Genomic DNA, 22,353 nt, shown 5'->3' with positions numbered 1-22,353 from the left:
ACCTGTATAAAACTGGACATGAACAGTCTAGTGGAGGATCTAAACGACCTCGAGATGAACCAAGTGAGAATGTACATAATGAAGAAAATTCAAGATGTAGTACACGTCAAAGAACGTCAACTTCGTTTGGATCGGATTTTGTAATATTTCTCTCAAAAAATGAGTCTCAAACATTTAAAGAAGCGATGTCGTTGTCAGACTCATCCTTTTGGAAAGAGGCAGTCAATAGTGAGATAGATTCAATCTTAAGCAACCATACATAGGAATTAGTTGACCTTCCTCCCGAAAATAAACCTTTAGGTTCTAAATGGATCTTCAAAAGGAAAATGAAGGCGGATTATACTATTGACAAATACAAGACAAGAATTGTAGTGAAAGGCTTCAAACAGAAGGAAGGCCTTGATTACTTTGATACATACTCGCAGTAACAAGGATAACCTCGATTCGAATGTTAACTGCCTTGGCGGCGGTATATGATCTTCAAATCCATCAAATGGATGTGAAGACCGCATTTCTAAATGGAGACTTGGAGGAAGAAATATACATGGAACAACCTGAGGGTTTTGTGGTTCCAGGAAAATAAAATAAGGTGTGTAAACTTGTTAAGTCACTTTATGGACTAAAACAAGCACCTAAGCAATGGCATGCAAAGTTTGACCAAACCATGTTGGCAAACGGATCCAAGATAAATGAATGTGATAAATGTGTTTACATTAAAGACACTTCAAATCACCAAGTCATTGTTTGTTTATATGTGGATAATATGTTAATCATCAGTAGAGACATTTCTGACATAAATGCAACAAAACGAATGCTAGAGAGCAAGTTTGATATGAAAGACCTTGGAGTTGCAGATGTGATCTTAGGTATAAGAATCCATCGAACTCCACAAGGGTTAGCATTGTCACAGTCTCATTATATCGAAAAAGTACTTGACAAGTTCAAGTATATGGAATCGGTATTGCCAAGACTCCATTGGATGTGAACTTTGCACTTCAAAAGAATGAAGGTGAAAGTGACTCACAATTGGAGTAAGCAAGAATATTGGAATGTTTAATGTATATAATGAACTGTACACGACCAGACATAGACTGTACCATTAGTAAATTGAGCCGGTACACGAGTAATCCCAACAAAACTCATTGAATGGCAATGAAAAGAGTTTTGGGGTATCTTAAATACACTCAAAACTATATTTTGCTTTATAATAAATATCCTACGGTAATTGAAGGATATAGTGATGCAAATTGGATCACCGGATCGAACGAAGTAAAATCCACGAGTGGATATGTATTTACTATCGATGGAGGAACAGTTTCTTGGAAATCATTCAAATAGACTTATATTGCTCGCTCTACAATGGAATCTGAATTTATCGCATTAGATAAAGCCGGTAAAGAAGCAGAATGGCTCCGGAATTTCTTGAAAGATATTCCGTATTGGCCCAAGCCAGTGGCACCAGTATGTATACACTGTGACAACCAAGTGGCAATAGGTAGGGCGGGGATCATGATGTATAACGGTAAATCTCGTCACATACGACGGAGACATAATACCGTTAGGAAACTTCTCTCTAGTGGAATTATCACTATTGATTATGTAAAGTCAAAGGATAATGTGTCAGATCCACTTACAAAAGGCCTATATAGAGAAGGAGTGGAAAGAACATCCAAGGGAATGAGTTTAAGGCCAAGGACGAGTCGGCATGGCGGTAACTCTACCTAGCAAACTGGAGATCCCAAGAGCTAGGTTCAAGGAGATCAAGCAAAGTTGTGTCTGAAAGGTTCAACATTGTCAATTACCCAACCCATTCTCATGATGCAGATAATATATAGTAAACAAGGATAAGACTTAAGGTGAAAAGTCTTTTAATGATTATCTAAATTTGGCAGATTTGACCAAACAGTTTAATCTATAGGATTGAACGTTTAGAAATCACCTATGTGAGGGCAAAGTGGAAGCCGCTTCAAAGAGAATGTTAGTAAAGGCCTATTCTCTAAGCTCTCATGAAACCGGGACATGTTCATGGCTAAAGAGAACAAAACCGTAAGAATCATAAACGGTAAAAGACTGGTTGTGTGACATGTGTTGTCTAGGTGTACATTAAAGCTCGACGGTTCAAAGATATCAATTCTACCGATTGATCGAGTGCATCCGATGCATGTTCACTACGGAAAGTTCAAAGGAAAACTCACTTATCCAGATGTAATCGGTCTTTGCTTGGTGATAACATACTTGTCCGTAAAAGTTTTACGAAAATTAGTCATTTTCCATTCACGTGGGAGATTGTTGGGTTCATAGTAGATGGAAGTGTGAATGAAAAAATGAAGAGTAAAAGGGTGGAGGGAAGGAGACACTAAAATGGAAAGTGTACTTCCAAATTGGCAAGTTTACTCTTTCTCCCACTTTGGTGGAAGAAGAGAACTTGAGAGTGTTTATATTGATGAATACTTACTCCACCTGGCAAGTGAGACAAGAAGTAATAGATGCCTCGCGCCGTCGTCGTCGTCGCTCGCTCGGATTTGGATTTGGATTTGAAAAATGATCGATCAATGAGATCTATCTTTTTGGACAAATTTTATTTCACAGAAATCAAATAAATAAATTCAATCCGAAAAGTGTTTTGAAACTCCATTTAAATATACATGCAGTAACAACAGATGCAATATTCGAAGTGAACTGGTGCCACTTGCACTGTTTTGCGAACTGATGCACTGCTTCTCTGTTTCTGTTTTTGAACTGGTGCTGATTTTCGAAACAATGTTTCCTGAACTAATACGTTGGTTCGAACAGATGCAACTCTTCAGTGAAGTGATGCACTGTTTCAACAAAATACTGCACTGTTTTGGGTAAACAGACATGCATTTTTAGAAACATCACACCTCTAAGATGGACCATTGTCTCTTTTCAGAAGAGGCATCTCTTGGCTATAAAAACCTGATTTCATCCACAGATTTTGTAATAGAAAAAAATTTCAGATTACAAACTTCTTCTTGTCTTAACAAAAACTCTGTGTGTGATCATTCAAACCGTTGAGTGCGTTTGAAGAATCCGCTTATTTCAAGTACCGCTATAGTCGGATTGAAGGCCATTTTATCCTGGGAGGAAGATTCCATAATCTCGGGTACAGTGAGGGGAATTATTCCTTAAGGAAAGTCCGTGAATTCGGACGACTTGGCCTTAATCATTTCTGTTTCATCTATATTTTTTCTGAAAAAATAAATACACCTCTTGGAAAGGTCATTTTGATCTTGTGTTGAGGGTATTTGATACTTCATAGTGTTCTTGTTTATACTTGAACTCGAGTTGAAGTTGTTGTTTTACTATACAGACTTCTGCGTACCCGAATATATTGTGGGAAATAAGAAAAGATGAGTTAGTAAAGGAAGCAACCTGATTGATTAGCCTTGCTGTTTGACAAAATTTAGGTGGATACTATAATTATTATTGAATCACAATGCCTTTATTACAACTACTACTTAATTAATTCACACGCACTCAATCAATGCACTGTTGTGTGTACTAATCGATAGTCGTGGTGCACTGGTAGTTTCTTGTTCTGTTTTGATGGTGTCTGTTGAGTTTGGGTAGATTGATTGTCGTATTATTCTGTGGTAGTCTTGTTTCTGATACTATTGTTGTCTGTACTAATAGTTGTCGTGCTTCTCTGGTAGTTTCTTGTTCTGTTTTGATGGTGTCTGTTGAGTTTGGGTAGATTGATTGTCGTATTATTCTGTAGTAGTCTTGTTTCTGGTACTACTTCTTGTTTCGGTACTACTTGTTGTTTCTTGTATCTCTATTATATATACTCTTCTATATTGGTGTTGTCTTGAGTAACTGGTAAAGTTACTGCCATGTGACCAGGAGGTCACACGTCAAGCCTTGGAAACATGCAGAAATGCAAGATAAGACTGCGTATAATACACCTTTGTTGTGTTGCCTTTCTAGCTTTAGTGCACCGGACTGCCCTTTTATTTTTTTCTACATTGTTGTTATCTTGAACCGGAGTATATCGAAAACAATCTCTCTATTCACCTCACCTCTGACGTAGAGGTACGGGCTGTGTTCACCCCATCGGCCTATCCTTTGATGGGAACACACTGGGTATATGTTGTTTTGTTGCACTCAATCAATGCACTATCCCATGCTTTTCAGAATAACTATCTTTGTTAATTTTTACTTGTTAATATTTAATTTAAAATTAAAAAAAATAAAATGAATGAAATTGCAAGATATATAAATAGGTGTCGATTGTTTATTACATGTTGCTTGGTCTTTATTAACTGCAAGATGGGTGGGTGATTTATACTGGCCACCTCCCCTTACTCAAATTAATATAATTTGCTAAATCACCACATTGGTGACCTTTTCAACATTTAATTTTTCATCACATACAGCTCAGGTAAAATGCCATTTTTCATCTAACCAAATACATTAATTTCATGTTCATAAAGCAGAAGCACACATTTAATATATACCCACCCATATCTTATTAATGCCTGTTCAGAAAGCAGTAGCACACATTTAATATATACCCATATCTTATTAATGCCTTGTTTCATGTTTACCACCGTCTAAGTTGCGCGGACCCTTCACTTTCGAAGCCGCACTCATGTCGGATTCTTAAAAAATACATTAGTTCTGGCGAATCCGACACGCATCCATTGACATTTTTGAAGAGTCCAAGCAACATAGAGTCCATCGCAACAATTCTAACAAGAAGCCAAATACAGAGTTCCTTCCGGGTACGGTGGCGGACCTAGCTTATATATATGTTACAAATTCACGTGAGCTCAATAACTATTATATAGTAAGAATACATAAACTACAAATCCTAGATCAGTCTCTCGACGGGCATTGCACTACCTGAATTGATAGATAGATAGATAGATACAATACTCTTTATGATATACTTACTATATGCTTATCTGTATGTTTACAAAAATCAACTAGACATTTACAAGGATATGTTAAGATCAATACAAGGTTTCTTCATACGTAACATTGGAACAATAGCATTGCATTTAGGACATCTAGGATTGGCTTTAGATATGAGTACATAAATCAAACAACTTGGACAGCCAGCAGCTACTGAATCATGACTACTACTACTCATCATGTGATCTTCATCACTATTAGTAATATTGATTGATGATGAATTTGAATAACTGGTTGATGATGATGATACCATGGACATGAACGACGACGATGACGACGACGACATGGAGCTGCTGCGTTTCCTCGTTGGTGGTAATTCCTTTTCTGCCCTTTCTAAAGCTATTTTTACTTTTTCAAGTGTGCATACGTTATGGTAATTATAATTACCAATTGATGAAGATGAAGGTTGAAGTTTTAGTTCTAACTTAGTGTCTTCGAATAGGTTGAGAGGTAATTTTGTAGCTGTTTGCTTCTTGTGTTCCAAAGTTGATGTGGAATAATTGATCCTCTCTAGATACACTTTACCTGTCTGGTTTCATAATAAATTTAATTAAGATCATAAAAATAACAGTTTAACTGTAAATATTTACACAATCCGTCACGTAACAAGTAAAAGCGTTAGTTTAGTTCTATCATCCTAATGATGGATATGAATGAATTAACTAATTTGGACAACAAGGTCTCTATGTTGCTCGGATTCGTCAAAAGTAGTGTATTTCATGGACAAAGTAAGTCGTGGTACGCAAAAACTGGTTCGAATACTACGACTCATATAAACATATGAAGAAATTAAAGAAAATGAGTACCTTCAAATCAAGGCGTTTTTCCCAGCCATTAGGTACTTGTAAGTCAAGGTCCAATTCCTTTGAATCAAGACATCCACCAAGCAAGTCTTGAGTGATCAGAGCCGTTGATTTTGATGAAGATTCATTACTACCATCTGAACCGTTCATCAATCTGATCAGAGTGCTAACTTCAGCCACCATAATTTTTGTTTTTATAATATAGTATAGTAATTTGTAAACAGTCTTCTCAGAAGATCAATAACCTGCAATGGCAGTAGGTATATAAAAGGACATAATAAAGAAAGAGGGGAATTGGAAAAAATAATGAAGTTTGTTGTGCATAAATAGAGGGAGTTAGTATTATAAGGAGTTGAAATAGAAGGGGCCGTCAGTAATTGCGGCATTAAAAGCTCCACACTTGTGATTAATTGTTGCACCCACATTTTCCCATTTATTAATTACCACTACTACTCTTCTTACTCGTAATGGAGAGTTTTGTACTAACTGATAAAATTATTATCACGTAATTAGATAGTCACAGATTCAAAACTTGAAAACAGTCCCTTGCAGAAATCTAACCAAAAAAATGAAAATAATAAGTGTAATTCAAAATAAAATGGGTGCAATAATTCTTGTTTTGCTTTTAATCATCATATCTCAATTTGACTTTGGTTTTGCTCAAAGTGGACATTAATAAAGAGTGTGGTATTTTTTAAAACTTTTAACTCATTAATTAATAATTCCCATGTTACGTTAGCTTTCTTTATGCACGATGATCACTAAAGTCATCGCTATCATTATTGACATGAATTCCATCTGTGTATGAAACTTCCAACTTTAATTTGCCTTTGACAATAATGATGGTAGCAAATTTTAATATCACACATAATGTATAATTACTCATTATAATCGATAACATTAATTTGTAAAGTGGCAGAGTGGCCTTGCTGCCACGATCCAGTGAGATGCAATCCTTTATCGCTTCGGTTCGTCCCTCCCCTTCTAATCCAATCATTTCCATTTTTCTCTAAAGGAGGTTTGTGCATCGGTCCTTGAAAAATCCCACCAAGTGTTGGAAGTTAACCTCACTCTCGAGTATGCCGCAGCATTGGCCCCCAAGTTCACTGCTTGTTTTTTGAGCGTCGCGTGCTTTCTATTCCAAACAGTAAAGCAGTCTATTCACCCTTCCGGTGAAACGTTCGGATTGCGGTGAAGTGGGGGGTTCGTTGCCCGCGGAGTTGCGAGAAGTCCGTTGAACCTTATCATTTAGAGGAAGGAGAAGCCGTAACAAGTTTTGTAGGTAAACCTGCAGAAAGATCATTGTCGAAACCTTCACAATAAAACAATCCGCGAACGTATTTAAAAATTGGGAAGTCCGCGCGGGCGAGGTGCTTCGGCCCTCTGCACGGTAAGCACCCCCAACCAACAATCTTAACGTTGTAGGTTCGAGTCAAGAAGAAAGCAAAGAGGATAAAGCTTTTAGGGAGGGGATAAAAAGTCTTTTGATTTACACGGAGAAGAAATTAACTTCACCGATCTCAATTAATTAAAAGAATTAAATGCTTACTAGTACTTGGAACTTTTTAAGATTTGTATTTAATGGGTTTTAATTGCTGGAGTTAATGATTCAAATTAAAATCAACTACACACCTAACCAACTAATTTCCCACTACTTTTATTGGCTTAGTGAAGAATGGTCTTATCTCTTTGAATGCTACATTTAATGTTACCAAGTGAAAGGGATTTGAAATTTCCACAACTATCTCCCCACTTTTGTCCGTTTTATTTTAATTGGTCATATTTTATTTAACACGGTGAGTAAAAAAATTATAAATTATATGATGAATTTAATTATTTTACTTTTTATCCATATTAGTAATATTCATTGGGCATAGAAATGGATATTGGAATTGCAATTGTTTACATTTAATGTATATTATTAATTATAGGAATAAAATAAAAAAAGAATAATTAATTCTATCCTGATTTAATAGTGATAAACTAATATAGATATTTATTTTTAGCAAGATCACCAATTAAAGTGGGACAGATGAATTATATTGTTGATTAAGAAGAGAAAAAAAAAACAATTCACTTCTTTTCTAAATAAGTGATGTTTTTAATTTAAATGTCTTTTAAGGCACCACTTATTTAGAAACGAAAGGAATACTACCTTTAACAATCACATTACTAAAATACATAAGCTTTCGATAAATTCTTCTAATTAATTCCAAGACTTTTTATTGAAAAGTTTATATATAATGCCCAAAATTAGAATTTAAACTCAAACGCATATTAATCATTTTGCAAGTTCATGTGATCAAGATCCAATAATCATTGAAGAGACTTTATATTATATACATAAATAAATATATTCACCTAGTTTACTCACTTGTTTATTCAATGCTTGACCATAAAATAAAAATGAAACTTAACTCACACTTATATTTGTTTGTATTCAATGCCAATATGACATACTCATCTTCAACATCAATAAAAGCTAAGGAATTACAATTAATTGACATCGAAAGTAAAAATAATTTAACTCTAACGTGAAGACTTAAATAGGATTGAAGAATTGCTCCATTATAATTGATCACGGAATTAAATTGATGTATCAATAGATTAATATAAATACATTGTTAAGCGCTTGTTAATTACCTTTTACTCCTTCACTAAGAATGTCTTACATCCGTCATCCCTAACTATTTTTGGATTTGGGCTTATTACAATATGACATACCGGCCCAAATATGATGAATCCCCATATAGGCCCAATTAACCTTTCCTCTTTCTAATCTACTTTGAGGCCCAAATTTGCTAACAGGAATTTTCAAGAGGAATCACAAGTTGTGTAATATCTAAAAAAATAATGTATATTTTGTAATGTCAATAATTCAATTCAGTAGAGCGTTAGTGGATAGAAGTGCATCGGTAATAATAGGAAAAAATACTTTGTTTATATTTGTGTAGTTTCTTAAAGTGTTTTGTTCGTGGTGTGAGGATGTTTGTGATCTCAAATTGATAGTTTATAGTATTACTCCGTCGGCGACTTGTTTCTTTATTATCTAGCAATTTCTTATCGCATTTTGTTGTTTATTTTTATGTTTTTTTGTTGTTTTGGAAGCAACCTCTCTATTTTATTTGAGTTTGTGGTATGGACTGCGTACAACTTATCCTCTCTAGATCTTATTTTATAAAAATACACTTGAATATATTATTATTGTTGTAATAATATAATCCACTAGATGCTCTTTGGTTTGTATTCATTTTGCTAATTATTGTATGAAATAAAAATATACATCTTTTTATTACCATAATTGTTGGTTAAAAACCTCCAAAAAAAAAAAAGCCAAATTGAAAGAGCAATTGTATAAACAAACAAACAAACATTTCCTATTAGTATAAGGAGGAGAAGAAAAATAAAAAAAGGAGGGCTATTAAAGAAAGGAATAAAGCTGATGGGGTCAAAATTCTCTTTTATTTTAGAACCAATAAAATAGAATAGAACAAATTACCAAAAAAAAAAAAAAAGAATATTAGAACAGAATAGAAGAAGGTACCGTGTGGGTCCCTATTTTTTATTCTTATTTCATCCGAAAAAGAAAATTAATAAGGTTAGCGTACAAGTAACAAACAAACAATCTCGCTCATCAAATAAAAAACAATTTAATTATGCAGATCTTCGTGAAAACCCTAACTGGAAAAACTATCACCCTTGAGGTTGAGAGTAGTGATACCATTGACAATGTCAAAGCCAAAATTCAGGTACCTTTTTCATGCTTTTATGATTTTCGTGGTGTTGTTTTTCATCAATTAGGGATTATTTTTATGTATAATAATATAATGTGTATGTGTTTGGTGCTGATTGATAAATATAATAATATCGATTCAAAATAGTTGGAGAAAAATATTTATTAGGAGTTTATTTTACGAAATTAGCCTTATTAGTTATAATATGCTTTGCATACAAGGGTCTGGCCTAGTGGATCAGCGAACACCGTGAGGTCTCAAGTTCAATTTTCAGCTGAGACGAACCCTAGGTGGTTCTAGTCGTGATGGCAGAGTTATTTGGTGGTACCTGTTGCTGGTGAGAGGTGACAGTTATCTCGTGTATTTAGTCGAGGTGCGCGCAAGCTGGTACGGACATCATGGATATAAAAAAAAAGTTATAATATGCTTTGAAAATATAAATTTGGATATATATACTCCCTCCGTTTCAAAATAGTTTGCCCAATTTCTATAAGTATTTGTTTTAGTTTAGTTGTCCTTTGTATGAAATTAAGAGAATATTATTATGTTCTTTCAATACTATCCTTATCATTAAATGACTAAACAAAGTGTATATACTCATATTTATATTTTCAAGCATAGTTAATAAGACTAATTTGGTAAAATGAACTAGGTGATTTCTTTCCATTTGTTTAGCCTTAGTGGACAGAGTTACCTGATACCTGTTTTTGGTGGGAGGTGGCAGGTATCCCGTGGAATAAGTTGAGGTGCGCGCAAGCTGGCCTGGACACCACAGTTATCAAAAAAACATTTTTTCTTCTTTTTAAGGAGAGTGTTAAGTCAACAAGGGTCAACTATTTTGAAACGGAGGGAGTATTTTATGTATTTAATGCTAAGGATAGTATTAGAACAACATAATATTATTTGATTTCATTAAATTGGACAACTAAAGTGAAACAAATATTTTAAGCAAGAGGCTCAACTAAAACGATATGGAGGGAGTAATAATTACATGCTATTTTTGTTTTACATGTATTGATCTTTGAGTTAATGCTCAAAATACGACACCTATCCCCTTTTTTTGAGTTTTATACCTGAGCTATAAGGTGTGTGAGTTTCGTATGTGAAATATCACCAGTTAGTTATCAAAACGCATCTCAATTATTAATTGTTCACTTTTTCTACTTGGATGATGGAGTGATGTTTCAGGTAGGAAGAGTGAACAATTGATGGTTAAATTGAAGGTGTGCGAGTTTCCTGTGTGAACTATCGCCAACTAAGTATCAAAACACGCCTCAACTATCAATTGTTCACTTTTCCTATCTAAATTGATAGTTGGGGTGTGTTTTGATAATTTGTTGGTGATAGTTCACGTTGGAAACTAAGCTCGTCTTTTGGAGCCTCGATATCGATATCGGCTTTATTGGCGCATACAATGCACCTAGGCTGGATAGTCATACAACAACAACAACAAACCCAGTGTATTCCCACCAAGTGGGGTCTGGGGAGGCTGGATAGTCATAATTGTGCATAAATGGGTTGTGCACTTCAAATTGAGTTCAACTTATGAACTCTCTAAAGCTACCTGCAATCGCCTTTAACTCACTTTTATTTTTTCTTTTGAATTAAGAGAAAAAGGGAACTTGCACATGCCACAGTACAGGTTGTTAAATATATTGAATTAAGTATGTCCTGAATGTAGATACCACTTTTTAATTGCATACTTTCAGCAAAATTTGATAGAAAACAAACAGAAACACACAATGATGCATTGACACCAGAATGTAGTCTTTTCTGTAATTGATGGTGCTACACACGCTTGATGATATCCCTTAGGCTACTGTTACAAGATATTCACCGGTTTGGAGCGTGTTTTTTAATCTTTTTTCGACATTAGGTAAGTGAACCCCTTGTCAAGTAGGTCCTGAATTTTCTCTTTTAGTTCTTTTAGCTTGGATGGAGCCATTCTTTTCGGAGGGAAATGGATAAAGTGTGTCCCAGGTGCTAGAGATCTAAGACCACTAAACCATTGTTTTTTTTGTTTCTGCTGTTAAGGCTACCAGGACCTGATCATACAGCTCAGGCTTATGATTAGTTTTACTTTCTAACTAGTTTATTTGAAGTCAACCTAAATACTGTAAGATATGTGCATTACGAAAATATGACCTCTACAAGGCCCACGAAATGTATGAGCCAACCATAACCCACAAAGAAGACTTCATATCCATACGGTCCCTGTCAAAGCTATGGTCTTTGAATTACAATTGTGCACACATCAACTTTTAATTGCCTAAAATATGTGTTTGCTGCATGTTGTATGGTCAAGTGTTGCCTTTTGTTTAGTTTCCCCCCTTCTTCTGCCATCTCTGCCCTGACCCACCCTGGATTTGTCCACTTCTCAATGTTGGCATTAGTGGAAACATGTGGTCGTGTTCATTTTATTTTACTTAGAGCTGACAAATTGATGGATATGCTGCTTAACAGGATAAAGAAGGCATACCGCCTGATCAGCAGAGACTGATATTTGCTGGGAAACAACTGGAAGATGGTCGAACCTTGGCTGATTACAACATTCAGAAAGAATCAACTCTTCATCTTGTTCTCAGGCTCAGGGGAGGAACTATGATCAAGGTGAAGACTCTCACTGGAAAGGAAATTGAGATAGACATTGAACCCACCGACACCATTGATCGTATTAAGGAACGTGTCGAGGAGAAAGAAGGAATACCTCCTGTGCAGCAAAGGTTTGTATTTCTTTTATTTCATTCAATATTGTGTTCACTAGATTTGTGGTTTCCAGTGTTTGTTTTTTCTCCTCTTCTCCATGCCATACTGTACTCTCCCCGATGCTATGAGACTAAAAGACCAGTGATGTTGCATGTGTTGATGCTGTGTGTGTGGCCTATGAATCTTTTTTGGAATTCTCTTTAAATCTCTGCAAGTTGTCATGTTGCTGTTCCCTGGTATTTCTAGCGTTCCCGTAATAGCTGTACTTTTTTCTAAAGTACCTCCTTGTAAGGACTTAAAAGTCTCCTATTATGCAATGTTCTACTATGCCTGTTTCAAGAATTGTAACCATCCGTAGACCATAGTTGTGTCAATCGAATTAAAGACTTAATGACTTGAAATATATGTCTGCAAGTTCATGAAAAAAACTGGTAGTGTTGTAAGCTTAAGAGCATTGTAAATATTCAACGGGTCTAACAGATCTTGCATCTGCGATTCTGCTTTAGACATCGCCTAGAAAATTCAGCGGGTCTGAAGAACTTTATGGATCATGTATCTGCTCTCGTTAGCCAATTTTTATCAACCTAATTTCTTAGCTGCCTGCTAGCATCACCAGAAAAATGGTGGGCATCCTGGTGCTTTTTTTCCCTCTATTTGATGTAAAATTTCAATTTTTTTTAAAATTTTCTTGGATAATCATGAAGTCCTTGTGGGCTAGTGGTGTACGTTTCGAAACTCGATGAATACTGTTGCGCCCTCTGCGCTTCTCCATACCAGGGTTTTGTCTTCGGCAGGATTCAAACCCAGATGTGCCCCTAACTCACATCACATATTGCACTCTTACCAGTAGACCAAAGCCCTTGAGACATTCAATTTTATCTCTCTTCTTTTGAGAGAAAGATTGCTCTCAGTCTTGGCTTCTTAAAAGGATTTTCTTTCGAGTAGATTGATATAACCAAAATGCAGTTTGTTATAATAATTTGGACAGCTTTGTTTCTTCCTGTTCTTATCAGTGACAGTGGACACCAAAAACAGAACTATATGAGTCAGCCCTCAGTCTGTGTGTTCGTATCTTAACCGATTGAGATAACAGAAGAGATGAAAGCATCATAATTCTCTTCATTAACAATTTTGTCGAGAGTTTCTGTTGTCTATCATGATCATAGTACTACAGTACATCAGGATATGGCTTTTACTGGAATACAATTTCTTAGTTTACGAAACTCCATGGTGTTCTAATTGAGATGTTCTAGGATTTCAACTTCATCATATGGGCAGAAAGTAAACAGTGGCTCGGAATTATTAAACTTGTTCATATATCTATTTTTTGTGAACTACTTAATTTACCTATATGCTACGCGATACAAGTTCCGTGTTTCATAGTTTCTTTTTATTTCTTGTGATAGTTTGAGAGAGTGCATTTACACTTTGTGCTTTTGGTTTAATGCAGACTTATTTATGCCGGAAAACAGCTAGCAGATGACAAGACAGCTAAAGACTACAATATCGAAGGCGGTTCTGTTCTTCACCTTGTTCTTGCACTAAGGGGTGGCAGACTCTAGGTTGCATTTAACTTGGTGATAACTTAGACGTCCCGTCTTTGTTCCATGAACTTTAGATGAACATTTCTTCTCTTCCCCTCCCTCTTTTTTGTTTATGTACGATTGGAATAAACCGGAATGCTTTTGGTTGAACATGTTGTGATTGACCGCGCTTATTTATGTTGAATTCAGATTTAGTCCTGTCTATAAATGCTCAGCCGCGAAGCATGTATACCCACAGAATGATCTCCCTTCTTCCCTGTAGTTGTGAGAAGCTAAGTTGCTCCGACTCTTCAAAAATGTTGTGGCACCCGTGTCAGATCCTCCGAAAATGTACTACTTTTGAAGGATCCGACCCGCCTCATCACATTTTTGAAGAGTCCGAGCAATCGTAGGTAAGAAGGTACTCATTGGTGATAAGTCCTCTACAATCATTGTCATGGTTGTTGGTAACACTTTAGCTCTTGTCAAAGAATGCTGCTACCAAAATTTGCTGTGGCAAGTTCTTTGAAACAAAATTTGTCAAACATGGTCTCATTTTTTCTGCTGTCCTTTCACCTATTTGGATTCTACCAATCAACAAAACAGAAAAAAAATTGACCTTCCCAGTTCACAAGTACAACAATCTTGATAGTTCACGGATCCTTTTTACCGGCCAATGTGTGAACAATTGGAAATATTCAAGTTTACCCTTATTTAACTAACCAAGAAATCACCGAATTGAGTTAGTGGTGCATTGGTGGGACTTTCCACCCTTAACCAAAGATCTCGGATTCGAGCTCTAGGTATGGAGAAAATTCTATTGGAAGCGCTACCTCTAGAATAGCCCGTGCAATGCACGATCTGGAATAATCGAGGTTTCAATGCAGGCATCGAACGTCGGGTAGAGAACCAAAAAAAAAAAAAACTAACCAAGAAACCGTTAAAGATATTGTACTACTTTTTAAAGATATTTGATTAAAATATTTCTTACTTTCTAAGAGTGTTTAGTTTTCCTAAGAACATGTGCAAACTGAAAATATCACTTAAAAACAATTATTATTACTACTAGTAATACGTGACTGAAGAGGAGCTTTGAAATAACTGATAAAGTTGTTGCCATGTGATCGAGAGATCACGGATTCAAATCTTGAAAACAACCTCTAAATAGGAATGCAAGGTAAAGTTGCATACAATATACCTTTATAGTGAGCCCTTCTTCGGATTCTGCGCATAGCGGACAGTTTAGTATAACGAGTTTATTTTTTTTCTTTTTTTTTTTAAAGTAGTACGTTATTATAAGTGTTTAATTAAGAAATGGCATTAATTGTGATGGTTCCCCAAGTCCAACTGATGAATGACTTTGTATCAAATTGACAATTAACACTATGCATTGTGGTCATAGAAAATCAAAAATTGCAACTGACACGTCAACTATATTTGGTGAAAACTAATTAATGATATATTAAAATGTGGCATTTTATGTGAACCCAAGTGGCAACTCCCCAGGATAGTAAACTAATTAGTCATATTCAACTTATCATACTACTTTTTTAGTACACAAAAATTCTTTTCCTTGTTCAAATTATAACTAAACCATAGGAAATTATTGTTAAATGGTTCTTATAAATCATCAAATCTAAAGCTAGCAATTCAAATTTTAAAAATAAATAAATAAAGATTAATTTGAAAATAATATTGGCATCTGCGGCAAATGCTAAATGCATGCTGCTTCTAATTCCTCATTATCCATTTTCATTATTATGTTTTATTAATATCATTTTAGAATTGTATAACACCCTGGCCCATGCATTTCATTTTATAAAATAATTTAATCTCTTTTCAGTCTGTATATATTAACAAAAATTAATGGTACTGGAAAAATATATATATATAGTAATATTTCTACACAAGGGAACAAAAATGGTAGGAACATGTTTTTGCAAAAAAAAAAAAAAAAAAAGCTACCAATACATTATATCATGTGTGAAAGGAAGTTCACTCTTGGTCTAATGTAGGTAAGAAAATCAACACTAATATTTTCAAAACTACATATGACTCAACACATGTTCTTTTGTTATAATTAATCTCAGAATAACTTGTTTCTCAACGAAACGACCCCTAAAAGTTATATGTCCCGAGCCGAGGATCTATCGAAAACGGCCTCTCTACTTCATCTGAGGTAGTGGTATGGACTGCGTACACTTTACCCTCCCAAACGGCCAGACCCATGTTGTGGGAATACATTGGATATATTGTCGTTGCTGTTTTATATTAGGGTGCACATGAAATTCTTGAGAGGACCCCACTCCTTATCAAACATCTTATAGCCCTCCCATGGTATGAAGATATATATATGTGTGTGTGTTGGTTCATGAAAAAGAAACCAACATAACATATATTACATATATGTGAGTTGCTAAGGACTAAGATATTAGTTGATCATACACAAACATATACAGAAATATTATCAACAAGAATGGGTAAAGGAAGAAGAAGTTGTTGTGATAAAAGTAAAGTAAAGAAAGGGCCATGGACTCCTGAAGAAGATTTGAAGCTTATTTCTTTCATTCAGAAACACGGTCATGGCAATTGGCGCGCCCTCCCTAAACAAGCCGGTACACTACCTACCTATACCGATGATCTGTGATATCGGTGTATAAAAGTTTAACTCATTATATCGTATGCAGGGCTAGTGAGGTGTGGGAAGAGTTGTCGATTGAGGTGGATTAACTACCTGAGACCTGATGTAAAGCGAGGGAATTTCACCTCACAAGAAGAGGATACTATTATAAACCTACACCGCTCTTTTGGGAATAGGTATATTGTCCTCTACTAACATTTCTGAGCCGGGGGTCTATCTGAAACAGCCTCTCTACTTCATCTCTCTACTTCATCTGAGGTAGTAGTATGGACTGCATACACTTTATCCTCCCCAGACTCCACAAACCACTTTGTGGGAATACCATGGGTATCGTTGTTGTTGTCCTCTACTAACATAGAGTATAATAGTTTACGTTATATCTCTATGTTCTGACATTAACTAATTCAACATATATATATGTACGTACAGGTGGTCAAAGATAGCATCTCATTTACCAGGAAGAACGGATAATGAGATTAAAAATGTATGGAATACGCATTTGAAGAAGAGATTATTACTCATGAAGAAAGAGGAACACAATTCTCCTTCATCAACACCAACATGTAGTAGCACTACTTTAGGGTCTTGCTCTCCAACTTCTTCGAAGGCCAATGATCAAGTGATCGACTTTTGGGAATATATGTTGGATACTAGTAATCCTACTAGTATTAATAATTTGGATCATTTCGACAGCTATTCCAAGCAAGACACTACTAGTACTAATACCGAACATCATCAACCTCAGATGGCCGACGAATATGAATGCCAAAAGTGGTTGACATACTTGGAGATTGAACTTGGACTAACAACAAATGAAGCACAACACCAAATAAAATAAGGTCATGCAACTCTAATCTAGCAATTACTATGTACTCATTGATTCACCAGGGAGTTTATGCTTTGTACGCTTTAAGTTTATGTAAACAATTTTTAAGGTTACGCTAACAGTGTATATTATGAGTGGTAATATTAGTAACTAGTTGTATGTTCAGCTAGAAATAATGAAGAAAGGCATGCACATGCATGTTCATATATACTACTCTCAGTTTGGTTACTTCTGTTGCTAGCTAGATATATAACATATAGTTGTAATCCTACTATATATCAACTGCGAAGATGCATGAAAATTGAGATTGTATTAAAAAGTATGAATGTGAATTCTGGCATAACGACAAAGAATCATCATATATAAATACATCTGATCAAGAGCATCCCGGTATATCTTTACAAGTCATGAAACCTCAGAAACATGATATCAAGTCTCATTTCGGTAACACGAAAAAAATCCTGTCCTATCTTTTGAATAAAAATATCAGCATGGGAGCTAGTGGGCGATTTACCGTATGTAGTTTGCAACAGTTCCAACTCTCAATTGGTAGTCTGGAAGCAAAATCTTCGATCTTCTCAAACTCCTCCCTACATGATAAACACATGTAATATGTACCTAACATAGTATAAACTAAACCTTTTGTGAATAGAATAACATTACACACGAGATAAAAGTTAAAGGGCGTTAATGGAGGACAATGAGAAAGAGCATTGACCCAGAGCTTTTCCAACTTACGTAGTAGCATTCAGCAAGTGGATGTACGACGACTCTCAAACAACAGAACTGGGAACTTTCAGCTGAAAATAAACATAAGGTTCAAGAATATACCTCCCACCTGGATGGCCGACATAAGTTACAATGCTGATGAGTCCACCAGGTGCTAAGATTCTCTTAGCAGCCTCTAATGCAAGCACAGTCGTTTCGGACCTGGTAATGACCTTTTTGTCACCTCCAGGAAGGTAACCCAAGTTGAAAGCAACTAACCTGACACAAGCATGGTACGAAAAAAATGGAGGTGATCATTGGGATGGTTAGATAACGTCAACACGACAGAATAGATGCAGCCATGTACTAAGATCACTGTAACAGAAACTAGATGATGTACGCCTTCAGATTTTAAGTCATTAACATCCTTCAAATAAGAAGCACCAATACCTTACAGCCACATCATTTGGAACAATGTCCTCCATTTGACTATGAGACATAACAAATAGCTCAACGAGTTCTTTCTGCATGAAGAAAAACAAAATTACTTCAAATGTTCGTATAACTGATGACATGGGAGAAAAACTATCATTTTTTAAAGAAAGGAGTTAATTAAAGAATAGCCAGAGATTTTTGGGTCACTAAAGAAGCTGCGCGGGAAAATGATTTGGGCGAAACAGTTGAATGTCAACAAAAGAAAACAAGTGCTGCCATTTGATTCATCCTGGATGCTAAATCCACGTCAACACATGTCCATGAACTAGAATAGAAATATAAAACGCATCTACCCACCAGACATTGGTAAAGAGGGTTAAATCCATTCACCCAAGTGTAAGCACTAATGAGATTGGACTTGCAAACCTACCAATTGGTGTCTTATGGTGAGCTTCGCTGTTCCATAAGCACACTTATGAAATAAATTATACTATATCTCATCCCAGTTGTCTTTGGACTGAAAAAAGCTACGGAAAGTCTCGAGTTTGGTCGGCACAAAGGGAGAGAGCCTTGCGTAGGTTAAGCATAGTCATAGTAGACTATCATTGGTGATGTTTGGCTGGTTCTAGTAATTATGGAGTTGGAAGTAGAGTTACCAGCCTAGACGCCGAGACCTGTTTTTTGAAGTGGGGAAGTGGAAGTTACGGCTGAGACAAAATACTTACTTGTAGGCTGGTCTTACATCTTAAATTAAGATTATTATTCGATAAAAGCAAGCAATTGTATGCTATGTGCTTATCGCGTAAGGTATAGACAGCTTAAACCAAACAGACTGGACAACATTATGGGAAAATGTATCCAAACCGGCATTCTCTCTATCTTAGTGTGGATAGTTGGGATGATCTATCTGTTGGTATTACCATTGGTGAAATGCCATCATTAATTAGGTCCCAAGATACAAAATAAGCAGCAGCAGTACCTCATCTGGACTAGCAAACTGGTCCAGTAATGATGAAGTGCTTTCTAAAGCAATTTTCTGAACATCCATGCCATAAACTCGACCTCTTTGTGTCTCATCAGCAACCAGTTTCAACAGTGCCAACGTATCGTAACCATTTCCGCATGTGGCATCAACAACTGCATCCCCTTTCTTAACAACATGCTTCCAGACACTGCCAGAAAAGAAGATTATTCGCTGATAAAATTATATAATACCCTTGACGTTACCCAATTAGACAACGAGGTAAGCAAGCACCTGTAGTCTAGTATGGCCATACAGCTATAAACTCAAAACAAGGCAATGCATTTAAGCTTTAACTTCTATATAACCAATATTTGTAAAGAAGAAGCAGTTGCAGAGATACTTAGTCATCAAAAGTCATAAGACAAGCGCAACCAAGAGAAATCAGTCACAAGCAGTTTATTTACTATCGATAACACTTCATTGGAATATACGGAGTAATGAACTGTCAGAATTCTAATTGATTAAATTGAAATGTATAAGACAAACACCAACCAGAGAAGTTAATTACAAGCAATTTGTGAACTTTATCCGCTGATAGCACTTCAATTCGAATATATACAGATCATATACCTCTAGGATTCACACATCGAACACAACAAGACAAAATGGTCAGTCAAGAAGAGTAATTTCTCGCACCATAAAGAAATTAGTCCATCACGTTTGCTACCAACCAAACTGCAAGTATAAAACTTTCTGTAGGAATATCACTATGACATACAGAAATACAGCTAACGGCCTTGGAGCCACATGTATTCAAGGGGATCGGAAAATTACACTGTGTAGCTAGGTAAAAAACATTTCTTTTATGTATAACTACATTATTACATATTGACACCCCTTCGCTTCTTCATGAATTTACTTCTTTATATTTCGCCCCCCTTAGTAAAAATCGCTTCCCGTTTTAGAAAAAGGAACTATTTTGCACATTGGATGAACCACATAAGTAGAATCTAAAAGAGCTGAAGAAAAAGGGACTGGAGTACCTACTAGTGAGCAACTTCAGTAGCTTTTTTCCTCCCAAAAAGATATTCCACCATTACTTGCTCCATAGACCCTGACAAAAATTAGTTAACCAATGGATGAATTACTACTCCTTTCCGTTTCAATTTGTTTGACCTACTTTTCTTTTTAGTCCGTTTAAAAAAGAATTACTCTTTCCTTTTTTAAGCAACTCTTCAATTTCAACTTTCCACATACATGTCTGATACTACAAGATTAAACGACATTTAGGTACATTTAACATGGAGTAAAGCATCCAGTACCCCTAAACTACAATCAAATTTACTACGACACACTCCAACTTCACGGAGGTCCTGAACTAAATGTTAGCTATTTTTGTCAACCTTTTTTGCTGACGTGACACCTTTTATCAACCTTTTAGCTGACATGACATCTTTTGTCAATCTTTTTAACTGACATGATACCTTTGACGTGGATCCCATTTTATGTAATAAAGATGTTACATCAGTGCAAAAGGGTGACAAAAGATGTGAAGTAGGGATGTGTCGTAGTTTACTTTGGTCATCGTTCAGGGGTACTGGTTACTTATCTCTTTAACATATGTTTTAACTCCGTGTCAAATCAAAATAGGCCAAACAAATTGAAACGAACAGAGAGATACTTAGATTTCTTCAACAGTCAGACCTGAAATGGGGGAAAGAGGGTTGTGGGGTCCAGCAACTGAAATGGAGGATGCTCCATTGAGCTGCTGACAGGAACTTGCAAATGCTCTAATAGTAGTAGTATTTGTGTTTGATGAAAATAAGGAAGATGGAGAAATAGAGTAACATTTGAAGTTCCATTGGCATTTCACCATTCTCTTACTTAACAAAGAAGAATATGAACAGAGATTCATTTGCAGTGACAGCATACACTCTTGCTGGTTGGAGAAAATTGGGGGATAAAACTCAAAAATCACACGAGGGGCATGTTAAGGCAGTGTTTGGCACTAAATGTTTTGCCTGCTAAGGATAATGATTAAATAAATCATTCACTTGTTTCCAACCAAACAACCCCTACGCTGCCTCTAGGGGGTGTTTGGTTGGAAACAGTGAATAATTTATTTAATCATTATGGTATATATGCATCATTATCAAATATAAGATAAAATATTCCTACATTTTATCCTGAGATTATTGTAAAGCAACTCCTTAATACATGGAGCGTGTTAGTACATTTCATTTACATATTCGAATCACTATATGTTTAAATTAAGCACGCAGACAAGTGATTTAATATTTTTTGTTCAAATTATGAAAAAATGAAATTGTGTGTGTTGTCAAAATCTCTATTAAATAATTAAATTAATCACATAAAATATATCATATCATTAAATCATATATATCGGCCTTCATTGAAATAGACATGAGATTTACGACTTATTGACATCAATACATATAATTAAAGGAGCTAGTATATTTCAAGTCGTTACTAACAAATCACCCCTACCACATTATAAATTAAAACTAATTAGGCTAATCTTCATATTCACTATGAATAACAATATTACAGTTAATTTATTATTAATGAATATAATGTATAGATAAATATTAATTTGATTGAGAGAGGTAAAATCACAATACAAATTAAATAAGTAGCGATAACATTTGCTAACTCACGATAAATAAAAAAAAATAGAGAAATATTGCAACCGACTAATATCAAATACTAGTGAAAATCTCATAAAAAATATTTCCTTTTGATCTTCAAAATACAAACTAGGCTCTACATACTCTTATACGCTTAAAGAGGATATATGTCGAACATAGCCGTTCAAACATTTGAAACGAATGTCATGTTTCCTGCAACACGTATATAGTAGTTTAAGATATTATAGAATGAAATATTTTAGTACTTGCACCATGTGTCTAGTAGTCTTAATACAGGGGCGGACCTACATATAATTTCGGGGTGCTTCGATACCCAGTAAATTGATGCGGAATAGGTATAATTATAAAATAGGTATAAAACATATAAATGCACCCATCGAAACAAAAGTTGGTTGGGTGCACTGAC

At 35.4% G+C, this 22,353-nt stretch overlaps 4 protein-coding genes across 4 annotated transcripts; 2 read left to right on the top strand and 2 right to left on the bottom strand.

Annotated features, from left to right (window-relative positions):
- Positions 1-4,788: 4,788 nt before the first annotated feature.
- Positions 4,789-6,138, bottom strand: LOC107845800 (putative uncharacterized protein DDB_G0281733). The gene is made up of 2 exons (XM_016690285.2): positions 5,745-6,138; positions 4,789-5,467 (listed from the first exon to the last, which is right to left on the bottom strand). The coding sequence occupies exons 1-2, from the start codon at positions 5,922-5,924 to the stop codon at positions 4,958-4,960; spliced, it is 690 nt and encodes a 229-aa protein (XP_016545771.1). The 5' UTR covers positions 5,925-6,138; the 3' UTR covers positions 4,789-4,957.
- A 3,061-nt stretch (positions 6,139-9,199) lies between these two features.
- Positions 9,200-13,875, top strand: LOC107845510 (ubiquitin-NEDD8-like protein RUB2). The gene is made up of 3 exons (XM_016689870.2): positions 9,200-9,490; positions 11,939-12,198; positions 13,632-13,875. The coding sequence occupies exons 1-3, from the start codon at positions 9,398-9,400 to the stop codon at positions 13,741-13,743; spliced, it is 465 nt and encodes a 154-aa protein (XP_016545356.1). The 5' UTR covers positions 9,200-9,397; the 3' UTR covers positions 13,744-13,875.
- Positions 13,876-15,709: 1,834 nt separating this feature from the next.
- On the top strand, positions 15,710-17,398 carry LOC107845512 (transcription factor MYB58). The gene is made up of 3 exons (XM_016689872.2): positions 15,710-16,319; positions 16,392-16,521; positions 16,775-17,398. Exons 1-3 carry the CDS (start codon positions 16,181-16,183, stop codon positions 17,181-17,183), a joined length of 678 nt encoding a protein of 225 aa, XP_016545358.1. The 5' UTR covers positions 15,710-16,180; the 3' UTR covers positions 17,184-17,398.
- Positions 17,399-17,462: 64 nt separating this feature from the next.
- LOC107845513 (putative rRNA methylase YtqB) lies at positions 17,463-21,285 on the bottom strand. The gene is made up of 6 exons (XM_016689873.2): positions 20,983-21,285; positions 20,326-20,392; positions 19,294-19,486; positions 18,330-18,403; positions 18,003-18,158; positions 17,463-17,761 (listed from the first exon to the last, which is right to left on the bottom strand). Exons 1-6 carry the CDS (start codon positions 21,206-21,208, stop codon positions 17,638-17,640), a joined length of 840 nt encoding a protein of 279 aa, XP_016545359.1. The 5' UTR covers positions 21,209-21,285; the 3' UTR covers positions 17,463-17,637.
- Positions 21,286-22,353: the final 1,068 nt, after the last annotated feature.

Source organism: Capsicum annuum, chromosome 10 (assembly GCF_002878395.1).
Source record: "Capsicum annuum cultivar UCD-10X-F1 chromosome 10, UCD10Xv1.1, whole genome shotgun sequence".
Lineage (NCBI taxonomy): Eukaryota > Viridiplantae > Streptophyta > Magnoliopsida > Solanales > Solanaceae > Capsicum > Capsicum annuum.
Note: the sequence above shows the minus strand (reverse complement) of the source record. Positions and strands in the feature narration are given on the sequence as shown.